This window comes from Sturnus vulgaris, chromosome W (assembly GCF_052056855.1).
Source record: "Sturnus vulgaris isolate bStuVul1 chromosome W, bStuVul1.hap1, whole genome shotgun sequence".
Classification (NCBI taxonomy): domain Eukaryota; kingdom Metazoa; phylum Chordata; class Aves; order Passeriformes; family Sturnidae; genus Sturnus; species Sturnus vulgaris.
In genome coordinates, this window is record NC_142282.1 from 45,338,390 (window position 1) to 45,352,552 (window position 14,163).

Consider the following 14,163-nt stretch of genomic DNA (forward strand, 5'->3'; position numbering starts at 1 on the left):
GTAAAATAAAATTCAAATTTTAGTTAAGCCCATTAATTCAAAGCAGTCCAATCTATCAGCTAAACACTGACAAACACTTCTACTGTTCCCTACTGCTGAACTACTGCTTACAGTGTGAGCTAGTGTGTTCTGGAAATAAGATGCTTCTTCATAGACTTGCATAAACCCCTGAAGAGGAATTTTTCTTTTTTTTTGTGAAATAAAATTTAAGCATTATGCTTTACCTCAGTGAAATTCCATCTTACTGACATTCATACAGATGAGAAAAAAAATTGACTTAGCAAGCAAACTTATTTCTTAGGGGAAAGTATTATACCAGCACACATGGCCCAACTAAAATACTAAGCCTTTTAAAATACTGAAAAAACTGATTATTTGCAGTCTGAAGTCGCATCACTACATTTTGCTCATGAGAATAAAATTTAAAGTCATGAGTTGCACATAAAGGATTTATTTTAAATGTTTTAAGGATAGAGTTACATCATAATTATAAAAATTACTTACAGAATTAAGTAACAGATTTAGTGTTCATACTTCTAAATGCAAAGAAAATAAAAATAATGAAACCAAGCTCTAAAGATGAAGTCACTACTTAATTTTAAAATGTGAACACGAAGACCTTTGAACTATACACATACCAAGAACCATCCAAATTGCACTAATGATATAAAATACAAAATGCACAACATTTTCAAGGAACCAGAAACTGTTTTTTACCATAATTATTTTTCCCTGGACCAACTGTAATTTATTCTATTTGAAGATAAATCCTCCACTTTAAAGAATACTTTAAATAAGATGTATACCTATTGTAATAAATAGGATTTTCCCCAAAGTATTTCAGTCTTTATGTAGTCCCACTTAGTTTAGGGTTTGGCATTCAAAAGAAAAAAAAAATCATTGTTTTATTTATCAATTATGATTTTATTTATTCTTTAACAGAATACATGGTCCCTTCAAATGCTGTATGATACATACAACTGGAAAATTACCTTTCGTTGGAACTATGTTTGCCTCACCGGTGCATTTAATCCTATTAACGACCATTCAAACAGCACAATAAGGAAATTCACAAAAAACTGAACACAAAATAAAAACAGAACAAACCCCAAACCTAAACATTATAACATGCAACTTCCGTTTGTTACATTGAATGTTCTAACCTTCTAAGCATGCAAAAAAGGATGATCTGCATTTAAGGTCATTTTTTTCCTTTTAAAAAGTTTTCCATGGCAGCTCGACATCATGCACACACAATATACAATACTACAGCAGGTAAATGAGAGGCCAATAACTTTTATACAAAGATCCATGGCTTGTGTCATCACAAGACCTATGATAAATTTGGAAAGTAATGTTGAACCCTTAAAACAAGGGACCAACATGTAGTTACTAGGGTAATGCAAGCACTGCATGCAGATCTGAAACATGAGCCTAAAATAAGCCCAAAACAGATGGCAGGGAGTAGAATAAGTCTCAAGTCTCAAAAAGGTGGTTTAAGCTATTAAAAAAACCAACCACAAAACCAAAAACACCCCTCCACACAAACCTTAAGGAAAAAAAAAGATGAAAAGAAAAAACCCATGCAACAGATAGTGGGGACATCTAAAAACAACCATAAAATTTGACAGTATATGCTGTATAGATTATATTCTAATTAGCAAAATATGTGGTATATTAGAGTGGCTAACATAAAACCTCACAAATGCAAGCCAAATGATAAAAATGTTCCAGTAGACCTAAACCTCAAATATTTCAAAACAAACCTCGTTGTTACATCCTTAGATATAAAGCTCAAAATTCATTGTACTAAGTTATTAGTGTATTTTGTGTGTAATCAATACACTCATTCTTGTGCCACAAATATCAACTTGGGCTCATGGAGCCAGGCTCAGCTTTGAGATTTACATGCAGGACTCTTAAGAGTCAATAGAAAGCACATAACAGATCTGCAGGATGAAAGCACTATGTTGCAAATCTGCTAATTTTGTTGAAAACACAATGAAAATTTACTGACTCAGATACTTGGTGCTTAAAGACTGGATTGAGAAGTTGTGAACTGAAAGACAATAGCCTGCCTTTGGCTGCCCATGATGAAATACAGGACATAATGCAAAATAGTAGCAAGGGACAAAGAATTGATACCATATTTATACAGTATTAACATTTAACAGCATAATGATGCACAAGCCTTAAGGCTAAAGCATGAAATCAGGCAAAAAAATGGACAGAAAAGGACTTAAGCCACTGAGTCTGATATTAATACCCACAATAGAGGTCAGACCCCTGATCTCTGATTAGCAGTATCTCTCCTGCATCCTTCCACTAATATCATAAGGTTGGATATCTATGTATTCTTCCTTTTCATCAATAGCGTTGCCTGTATTCACATTCTTCACATACTGTATTTCTGTGAAGCAGTAGTTTGAAGCTTGTAGAGCTCTGCTTCAACATGAAAATTTTGTTGCTGTGCTGTGCTGATCCTCATTACAATTATGATGCTTTTAAAAGTTGCTATTCTTAAAAAACCCAAAATACCCTAACCTTGATTTACAACTATCTTGCAAGATTAAAACTGTGAAAGGATTCTGCTGTTGTGGGGTATTATTTGCATCCACAATCTAATGCAGATGACTGAACCACTGAAATAGCCTATAGCTCCCATTAGATAGTACACCACTGGCATGCAAAACTCTAGTGTTCTGAGAATGAAATTCATGTTAATGGCATACCTCAAAGCAAGTACACCACAAAAGGCAACAACAGGTTTAAACTGTAGATTTGTCTGGACACTCCTTACGTGGAAAAGACAAAAATAGAATATATTGAAATGATGCCTTCTTGAACAAAAATGGTTAAAAACAATAGCAAACCCCAACACAAAACAAAGGAATACAGCAGACTGGGGAGAAGGCAACAAATGCTTCTCCTTCTCTAAAGGAGGTCATCAGTGTAAAAGGACCCCCTCCCCTATAAACTTGTATTTACCGTGTAAAAGATTAACTAATACTAGGTTTCTAAGTCTAGGTTGCTAAGTTCTGATATTAAATGAGAGACTACTGATTGCCAATGTGTAGTCCAAAGTCTGCTTAAATAGCATTATATACTGTTAAACTTGTGGCACCAAGCACTTGTATTCTGCTATGAAATGTGTATAACAAAACAGAGCACAACCTTTAGGATTAATGGCAGCTTTGTTGTGTATATTTTACTGGTTCCTACAACTTGTAAACACAGACCCTTAACCTTTATTTTCTAATTAACTGGATATACAGATTAAATATATTTTTATAGTTTAAAGCCTTTTCACTGAAAGGTGTATAAGTCAAACACGATATCCTACTGCCCTGTGACTAGTAAAAACATACAAGTATTTCCATGTACTGCAAGTTCTTAAAAAACTTAATTTGAAACAGAGTAGAAACACAGTAAATTGATGTTACTTGCGTTAGATACTCCTTACTGCTGCACAAACTGTTTAAACCTTTCAGAAAAGTCACCTCTGTCCCAACCCAGAAAACAAGGACTGCCAGTAGCCAAGAAATTAAATTTAATGTTGCAAAAGAAGGCATATGGAAAATAGCAAACTACACTTGCATGTGGCAGTTGAACAGGTGATGTAAGGTTGAAGAAAAAGTTAATCTAAGAAAAAATCTAGATTACAATACTAGATTCACTTCACACAGCTTGAATTTGCAACTGTTCTTTGCTTTTAACTCCCTACCACCCAAATATATTGATTTCCTTCAAGAAAAGGAGCTCTCTTACACAAGATGTGTCATGTTCATATACATTTGTATTATTCAGAACAAAACAGTTGCTGGCAGAGATTGTGGGTTCGCAGGGACATTTAAGCTTTCATTCAACTGAAAAACAGTCAATTCTGTGTCTACAAATTTTACATTTAATAGTTCCACAAATTTGGCAGAAGTTCATGATGATGTCTAGGATGTCTTCACCAAATCATAGACATAAATATGGAAATCATCATCAAACTTGATGAAATAGACAGATGGTTTGGCTTCAACTTGATGAATGACCATGCCAGTCCGTTTTGAGCCATCTTCTTTGGCATATTCCACTTGTTTGCCTACCAGGCTGTCTACAACTTCACCTGGTTCTCGTTCTGCAGGAGGTGAATCATCTGTAATATGAAAATAAAATGTACTTTGGTAGACATTTATGGATTTTCTTTTTCCAATATACAAAACTGCAGACTACTTTATAAGTTAAGAAAGTCACAAGTTCAAAATGCAAATTATGTCTAAAACAAGTTGTTTAGACATGTGCCTATTGCCATGCTTTTAGAGTAATCACAGATTTTATTTTTTTAAGTAATACTGTCTTCACTTTTATGAATTAAAAATTAGCACTTAAATTGGTTAGAAAAGTAAATCTTTTGACATGAAGGTTTACACATCAATTACAAAAATTGTTTATAGATAATTGAATTTGAGCCTCCAGCAGAACAAGGCACTGAGTATATTCAACAGAAAGGCAGGTGTACTAGAACTCACTATCCAAAATGTCATTGCAAATATGTCATTGCAACAAAACCACATCTTCCAAGCTAAGTGTAACCTCCTTAATCAATAATGCTTTAAAAAGGAGCTTTCAATTTTACACTAGAATAGATACTGTTGAGAAGTTTAATATTTGCTTTTCTAGCAAAATCTACCCAGAAGTATCCTTAAAGAGACGATTCTCATTGTCTGTAAAGGACCCAAATTCAGGGAAGGTAGCTCATAGTTTGGAGTGTCTTAAAAACAGAGGTAAGGAATCATAAAATATCCTGAGTTGGAAGGGACCCACAATAGATAGGAAAAAAAAAACACATTAAAAACTTAATTCTTAAATATGAGAAGCATGAGTCTTTTAACTTATTTTTCTAAGAAAGAAGAAAGCAAAGCAGAATTTAAAAATTAATTGCAAGGTATTTTGGGGTGCCAACTCTGAAAGAGCCTGCTTTGGTTTTTTAATAATGAAAGTCAGTTTTTCTATTAACATTTGTGGTTCTCTCTCAGGCCACAGATAAGTTGCTTTTTGTTAGGCTGGAAAAAATATAAAACTATAGGATTACTACAGAGGTTATGCAAATAAGTCCCACTTGTTTGCTCAGCCAGTGCTAGATCCGAAGGAAGACAGTCTCAGAAACTCAATGAATTAATTTTTAATGATATTTATGTAGTGCATTGCATAATTGCTGTTTGGCTATCAAGTTAATGATTTACTTTAAAGCCAAAGTTGCCTCTCTGTCAAAGAAGCACTTTTGAGGCACAAGACAAGTGAGATTACAATATTATCGACAAACTTTTTTCTTCTTTTTCTTTTTATATTTGCTGAAATCCCTTGAACAACACTGATTCTGCAAAAAATATTTATAGAAAAAAGACAATAACTTTCACATTAAAAAAGGAAGAAAAAATATCCCTCCTAACCTATTGAAATTTTTTTCCTGTTTATGTTTAAACATGAGAGAAAATGAATTTTGAAAAGACTAGTGCTTCTTTCCTCCAAGAAACTATTCAAAAACTTTCCAAATTGATGATGCTTACCAAATTAAATAACCTATTTTAGTTAGCCCCAAAACATTATTTTTATAACAACTGCTTCAAAAATACAAGTCCTTGATTTGTGACGCTTTTGTAAGACAATAGCAATGGAAAGATTCTAGTTTGTCCATGTGAAAAAAACTAAGTGTAATTTCTTCATAACAGTATGTATATCTTTATCAGAATTAGGAGTTATAATGGAAAATGATTCTCCAGTATTTATTGCATATTTCACCACTGACTCAAGAAAAATATTTCTGAAATTGTTTAATACAGTTGTTTTTTTCAGTTGTGTTGTAACCTTTGCTATTTTTGATACTTTAAAAGATACTTGTTTGTCAACTCTCTTTTCCATATATAACCCATAAGCTATATAATAATACAGAGGGATGCCACTTTTCAGAAGAAAAAAGTAACCAGTCTACTTACTAGAATCAGGCATTATGCGAAGGTCACCTTCTTTATAGTCATCTAAGAGTTGGTACATATACAACACAGGATCTTTTTCGTAGGTAATATAAAACCATGTGTTCATAATAGGAGCTCGAGCCAAGACCATCCCCCTCCATTCATCTTTTGAGCCATCCTCTGTCTCAAACATATGTTCCACAGCTTTGCCAATCATTGTGTCTGCCAGGTGGGCATCACTAATTCGAGATGAAGCTGAAATGGTAGCAGTTCATAAGTATGTCCATTCAAAAAGTACAGAAATAAATCTTTACAAAAAATAATCTTTATCCAGATTCATGAATAAATTAATTTGAAAGTTAGTCAATTCACATAAAAAACAAATAATGCCCATTTCAGAGTTGAAGACCGAAGAACAGCAGAACTTGAAGAATTATTTTAACATGTTAACACTCTTTATTGACATTTTCCATCATTGCACCCCCCCAATCACACTATCATAATGCAAGGTAAAGGGAGACCAATATAAGCCACAGCAAGGAATAGCATCTGTATTTTAAATATTTATACCAAAGAGGGGGAGGAGGGGAGGCTAAATCACAGAGCAGCTGTATGAAGTTATTAATGAAGGTGTTAGGTGTGGTTCCCCCTAACCCCATTCTAGAGACTGCTACCAATTTCTTTGCAGTCAGGAAACCCAAGAATTGATTCCATTCAGAAAAAAAAAATATTAGGTCAAACTTTGAACTTTAGTGTTTTGAAACACCTGCAGTTTAACAATTCTGTGTTAATTATAAAAGCAATAAAGCCTTGTTACTAGTTACTATGTTATTTCACTTAGAAAATGCTTTTTTCCCCTTCTCTTGTATTAATACTTAGTGAAAGCACATGAAAAAAATCCCCAACCAAACACATAATTAATGTCAAACACACACAAGACAGCATAGCCAGGACATTTCTCAGCTGGCTCAGAGATTAAATTTTAATAGAAATATCAACACTACATGTACATAAGCTCATTAGGGATAAGACTCTCAAAAAGAAAACCCACAGAATTTTCTGCATACCATTTAAAGACAAGACACAGCACTAATCTCTCTGCTATCATCAAAACTTTGTGAACTAAAAAAAAATAAAAATTGAACAGAGCATTTAGATTATCTGCCATGTACTGAAAAGTAATTTATTAAAATTTAAATGTTGTGACAACATATGCATATATAGGAAAAAAACCTCTTACCAACTCTGTCTGGAAGGACTTCAAGTGCTGAAACTCTTTCGTCTTTGTGCAGTTCTAGTCCATACACACAATCAAATCCATCATATTTTATAAGATAGAGGGAGGGATTTACAGGAACTTGATCAAGAACTGTGCCCTTCCATTGCGTTACAGGTCCACTCCCTTCTCTCCAGCCATGCTGTATTCTGCAGCCTACAATGTTCCTTCGTGGCTGAGAAATAGGTTTGCTTGGTCCAACATTGTTTCTATGCTTTCTGTGCACAGATACAAACATAACATTAAACAAGTACATACTCAAAATTCTACTCTGGACACGAGTTGCATGCTTTAGGAAGGCAATATATTATTATTATATATTAATATAAGATACATTAATTTATACAGCTTAGTGCACCTTATTCAAATTAGGGTATAAAGAATACTACATTGCCCTGGAAAAAGAAAAAATCCACAATGAAAAGTAGTGTAATACTTTCAATATTTTGTATAAGGTTGCTTTAATAATAGTAGTTTCTAAAACTAGTTTGCTTAAGCCAAAAGAACTATTTTAGGCATTGCTACACAGGACATCAAAAGTAAAACTTGCTTGTTAAAATCCTAAATCATCTCTGAAAGAGCAATGTCACCTAATAGTATATACTTTGGCTACTTTGTTGCTCTCCGCAGAACGGTAAACATAATTTCCTCACTCCAGTAGGAAGACTTCAGTGGAAACATTAGTGGTGGTTGATTAAAATTCTTCAGAGGATTTGTTTTCCCTAACTTGTCTTGTCACCTGAAGGAAATTTCACTTCCCTCTGCACTTACAGGTATCTTTGACTTCAAGTGTTTTTAAAGGCACATGGTAGCAACAACATTTTTCTAACATTCCTTTTTAGTACAACACAAGAAAAATTATATGCAAATGTCACAGCAAGAGAAGTGATAATTTTTAAAGCAGATAATAGATTAAATATACTTTTACCCTTCCTCATTTTTGTAATCTAACTTGCACGGGAAGATTCCTTCTGGTGAATGGCAGTTGCTCTGATAAACAGTCATGTAAGCTATTTGACAGTTTCAACCCACTAAAACAGTGTTACACAAGTTTTATTCTATTGAGTTAAATAAACTCAAACAGTAACTTGACATTTGTGAATACAACATATGAAGAAACACGAACATTATAACATTACATTGGTGATAAATGTGTATAATCATCTTTATTTAGCATGTTACAATATGCATATTCATTACTAGAGTGATACTTAGTGGGTTGCCTGATTAAAATTCTCATGAATGTTAGCTAATTCCAAAATAAATTTTTGGATTAATTACCAGTTATAGTACTCTTCATTTAAATGGTAATATACACATTAGAAGCATGCTTAAAAACAACATCTAAAAAAAGAAAAAACAGTTGCAGAAAACAACATCCATCCTTAGATTAGTGACAGTGACCAAAGAAAAATGTCTCTAGGAACAATGAAAGCTCAAAGAACAGCCCATGTATGATAGAGATCCAAAAGGCACAAACAACAATCTTATCAATGAAGTCTCATGAGTCTTAAAAACCAATAAAAACAGTATATAAAATTACTAATGCTGAAGATGTAATCATAACTATTAAAAACAAGATGTACAATTCCTTCAACAACTTGTCCCACCTCAAGACTTTCATTCTTCATGAAAGTCTTAGTAGAGGTCCACAGTATATTTTGTCAAATTTAATTTCTGTGATGATTTAACCTGATTAAGGTCAGTCTGCATTCACAATTTATCTTGTCAAAGTTAGTAGTATTATACAAATGCTAATCTCTTCCAGTTAAGTGGAATTCCTCTGCAGAGTTGGTTCTAATTTTCCACAGAAACTTGAACATATGTTCAAATACTCATTCTTGCTCAAGTCTTACTTTAAAAAAATTATAAGTCTCTGAAGAGTTTTATTCTGAATAAATGAGATTGAGAGAATCTGGTTCTTGGGCACAATTAAAATTACTTTATTTTGCATTAAATTAATCTGTTTAATTTTAACGAATCGCAATTCCATTTTAAGGCATCCTCACAGTGATGCCTGGAAAGGCTGACCTGGAACAGAGACTAGACGGAGCAAAAGGAATAAAATAGGTATTTATTGAAAGGATACACCTTGGGCAGTGCAAGAGCCTGGCTGGGGCTACACCCAAATCAAATCCAAGATGGATCCCAGTCAAGAGTTTTTACACTTTTATAAGTTTTAGTTCATCTACATATTGGGGTCAATTATCCAACAACAGCCCCAGGCCATGAAATCATAGCCCCCTGGCTTGCCCCTTTCCCTTAGCTGTTGTTTATGCTTTTTGGGTACTGGTTGTCCTTGATTCTCTAGCTAGGAAGGGATTGCTTTGTCTAACTACCCTGTGAAGAGAACTTACTAACACCTAATATAAACTTTCAGTTACACACTAAGCAGCAGAGATTCTGGAAAAATATAAAAGCTAAAACCCAAGGCATCAACAGAATAAAACCAACTGCTACTGAAGTTAAAAAGTTAAAGTTGAAAAAGGTAAAATAATAGTGTTCATGTTTAACCACACAGTTAATTTCACTTTCTGCTTATAAATCATAACATTTAAATTTGCACAATTAAGTGAAAAGCTTCAGTCACTTAAAAAATATGACAAAAAAAGCTACACAATACAGTTCAATTTGGTCACTACCTTTTAAAACACCTTGGAGAGAGCAAAAAGCATCATAAATGCAATTACAAATCAAGGAGCAGCTAAGTACACTTGCAGTTCAAGTTTTCCTTTGTTTGAAGTCTGGTACTACTGGACAGCCACTCATTGTCATTTGTATTACTATTTGTTATAGCAGGAAATATGATTTTCAAACAAATAAATTGCCAAAGAAGAACTATTTTTGCTTCCTACTGAACATGTAATAAGAAAGAAAACAGATTTCTAATTGACAAACAACAGAATTATAGAATGATCAGCCTTTAAAAAGAATTTAGAACAAATTCTTCTACCCTCTGCTATGGGCATCTTTCATTAAATCAGGTTGCTCAAAACCCCATGCAAACTGACCATGAACACTTTTCAGTGATTGGGAATCCATAGCTTCTCTGGGCAACCTGTTCCAGTGCCTCATAACCCTCATCATAGGAAATTTGTTCCTTATTTCGAATCTAAACCTATCCTCTTTCAGTTTAAAACCATTGCCCTTAGTCCTGTCAATATAGACCTTGGTAAAAAGTCCCTGTCTTTTCATATAATCCCCTTTTATATATTGAAAAGCAGCAGGTCTCCCTGGAACCTTCTCTTCTCCAGGCTGAACAAACCCAACTCTCTCAGCCTGTCATCATAGGAGAGGTGTTCCAGTCCTATGATTTCATTTTCATGGCCCTCCTCTGGACCCACTCCAACAGGTCCACATCTTTCTTGTACTGGAGACCTCAGAGCTGGATGCAGTATTCCACATGGGATCTCATTAGAGCAGAGGGGCAGAATTGCCTCTCCTGACCTGCCAGCCACACTTTTTTGATTCATCCCAGGATACAATTTGCTTTCTGGGTAGCAAGCACACATTGCCAGCTCATATTCAATTTTTCATCCACCAGTACCTCCAAGTCCTTCTCTACAGGACTGCTCTCAATCCATTCATCCCCCAGTCTGTATTGATACTGGGGATTTCCCTCACCCAGGTGCAAGACCTTATACTTGGCCTTGTTGAACTTTATGAGGCTCACATGGACTGAGCCTTTCAAGGTCCCTATGGATGGCATCCCTTCCCACAAGTGAGTCAACTGCTCTGCTCAGCTTGGTATCATCTGTAAACTTGTGGGTGGACTCAATCCCACTGTTTATCATAGAATCATAGAATTGTTTGGGTTGGAGGAAGACCTTGAAGATCATCTAGTTCCAACCCCCCTGCCACGGGCAGCAACACCTTCAACTAGACCATGTTGTACATAGCCCCATCCAACCTGGCCTTGAACATCTCCAGGGATGGGGCATCCACAACTTCTCTGGGCAAACTGTTCCAGTTTCTCACCACCCTCACAGCAATGAATTAATTCCTAATATCTAATCTAAACCTACTCTCGATTTAACCCATTTCCCCTTGTCCTGTCACTACATGCTCTTGTAAATAGTCTTGTCCCATCTAACCTGCAAATTCCCTTCAGGTACTGGAAGGCTGCAAGTAGGTCACCCAAAAGCCTTCTCTTCTCCAGGCTGAATAACCCCAATTCTCTCAGCCTTTCCTCGTAGAAGAGGTGCTGCATCCCTCTAATCATCTTTGTAGCCTTGTCTAGACTTGGTCCAACAGGTCAATATCTTTCCTGTGCTGGGGATCCCAGAGCTGGATGCCGCACTGCAGATGGAGTCTCACAAGAGCCAAGTAGAGGAGCAGAATCACCTCCCTTTACCTGCCGGCCACACTTTTGATGCAGCCCGAGATACAATTGGCTTTCTGGGCTGCTAGTGCACATGGCCAGCTCATGTCCAGCCTCTCATCCACCAGCACTCCCAAGTCCTTCTCTGCAGGGCTGGTCTCAATCTGTTTATCCCCCAGCCTGTATTGATACTGGAGTTTGCCCTGGCCCAGGTGCAGCACCTTGTACTTGGGTCATGTTATACCTCATGAGATTCCCATGAGCCCGCTTCTTGAGCCTGTCTTAGGTCCCTCTGGATGGCATCCTGTCCTTCAGGTGTGTCAACAGCACTATGTTGTTGATAAACATAATGAACACTACTTGTCCCAGTATGGACCCTTAAGGGACACCACTCATTACTGGTTTCTACTTGGACATTGAGCTGTTGAGTTTGAATGCAGTCATTAGCCAATTCCTTATCCAACAGTCCATCTATCAAACCCATGTCTCTCCAAATTAGAACAAATAAGTCCACATAGATAACATCAGTTGCTCTTCCCTTGTCCACTGATGCAGTCACCCCATCATAGAAGGCCACTAGATTAGTCAGGCATGACTTGCCCTTGCTGAAACCATGTTGGCCATCTCTAATCACCTCCCTGTTTTCCATATATTTAAATATGTCTTCCAGGCAGATATGTTCCATGATCTTACCGGGCATAGAGGTAAGACCGACTGGTCAGTAGTTCCCAGGAAACTCAGTACTACCCTTTTAAAAAATGGGTATGTAATAACCATGACCAGTATACTTCCATATAAGATAATAAGCAACTTTCTCAAACCTCTTTTTAAATTAATAGTATGTTGTTTCTGTGATAAGCATAGGAACACAAAGGATGTAAATTTTGAGATGGTATTATGAGAAAATCCAAAATGTTTCCCTTCTGTTTTATTAGAATTATCCTTAAAATTTCACAAAGTTTTGTTCCTAAAGACTGGAATAACATTTCAAAGCCCTAGGCATTCAAAATTTAAGTCGTCGTACATACATAAAACACACAGAGCCAGGAAAAGCAAATAATACCAAGTCCTGAAAACAATTCCTGGTGCTTCAGTTATGCACTCATTGTAAAAGGTCCTTCAATTCCACTAAGTTTCAGATCCTCTTATTTCAAAGGAATTATAGAATCATTTAGGTTGGAAAAGACCTTTAAGATCACTGAGTTCACCTGCAAACTTAACACTGCCAAGTCCACCACTTAACCATGTCCTGTGCTGGTTTTGCATTGAAGCCAACCCATGGAAGTGATTTTTCTGAGAGAAGCTGGTGAGAGCTTCTTCTATGTCTGACAAAAAACAATCAGTGATAGGTTTTGAGAACTGACAACCTGTTAAACCATGGAGGAAGTTGAACACGCCTCTGTGAACACACATTTTAAAACGAACAAATCCCAGGAATCTCTCTTTTGGTTCTGGCTTCTCAGTAGGTAACTAGTCTGGCCAGGCCAGACCCAGCACTGCCCATGGACAGAGCCGGGCCCTGCCTCTGCTGCAGCCCTGGCTGGGCTGGGTTCCTCCCCCCAGCGCAGCCAGGCAGGCCTGCGGCACGGCTGAAATGCTTCCACTGCTGAGTTTTGCCAGAAACCACCAGGCAAGGGGGAGGGGAAGCCATTGGCCTGTGGGTGCTGCCTCTGAGTTCTGGCCTGGCTGTGAATATCCTGACCACCCCCTCCCCCCAAAGCAGCTACTGCCGTTCTGGCCCAGGCCCCCAGCATGGCTGCTGAAAAATTCTCCATCATAAGCAGCTCTGATCACCACTCGGCAGGGGTCACATGACACTCTGCAGGCCTCTGGCAAGATATGAACTCTTTCACTGCACAGATTAAACCTGCAAACATTGATTCTCTCTCTTGAGTGAAAGAAAAGGACAGAGTGAAGACACAGAGAAACAACATGGAGACATCAAGGTCAGTAAAAAAGGAAGAGTAAAATCCCAGATAGGAGGATGAGAAGATGCTCTAACTTGGACTGTAATTCTGTTGTAAGGCTATGGTAAAGATATGATTGATACATCAGACTTTTTCCCTGTAAATCATGGAATGCATTTGGGGGGATGAAGCATTCTAACCACAGCCATGAGCAGAGGCACCAGTGCTGAAGCAAGGAGATGTTGAAGTAGCTGTGATTTGATGAGAAGCTTGAACAGAAAGAGAGAGAAGAGTGATGAAGACTCTTTGCCCCCAGGGAAAGAAGAAGACGACCTTGGTTCCCAGAGATGAAGATAATTTCAGAGCCAGAATAAAGAGAACCTTTGCTTTTGAACAGTTCGTCCTTAAAATAGTACCCCATAAATTGACATGGCCCTTGAAAACAGTTGTGGGAAAAGCTGTAAATCGAGGGGAGGGACTTTTACACAGTGATCAGATTTCCATTCTCCCTGGTGGTGGATTCGCTGTGACATTGAAGCCACGAGAGAACTGTTTTCTTGTGGAGAAGTCTCCATAGCATAATGAGAGAGACTCCTTTCCCTAAGTGAACTGGCAAAAGACTATTTTAGAGGTGGTAAACTGACTGATTTGTTTCTGTACATTGTCAGTGTGAGAGAAAAGAGGGTGTGGGGGGAGAAG

The 14,163-nt window shown here is 36.8% G+C and overlaps 1 protein-coding gene across 6 annotated transcripts in view; it reads right to left on the reverse strand.

Moving 5' to 3' along the window:
• Positions 1 to 435: 435 nt before the first annotated feature.
• LOC148220236 (spindlin-Z-like) overlaps positions 436 to 14,163 on the reverse strand; it is a 98,739-nt gene continuing 85,011 nt past the window's right edge. For all 6 annotated transcript variants that reach the window (XM_088155470.1, XM_088155472.1, XM_088155467.1 and 3 more), the window contains 3 exons: positions 7,201 to 7,454; positions 5,982 to 6,215; positions 436 to 4,144 (listed from right to left, as the gene is read on the reverse strand). In XM_088155470.1, coding sequence (XP_088011596.1) covers positions 3,945 to 4,144; positions 5,982 to 6,215; positions 7,201 to 7,454 — 688 coding nt within the window. In that variant the 3' untranslated portion in view covers positions 436 to 3,944. The remainder of the gene's footprint in view (positions 4,145 to 5,981; positions 6,216 to 7,200; positions 7,455 to 14,163) is intronic.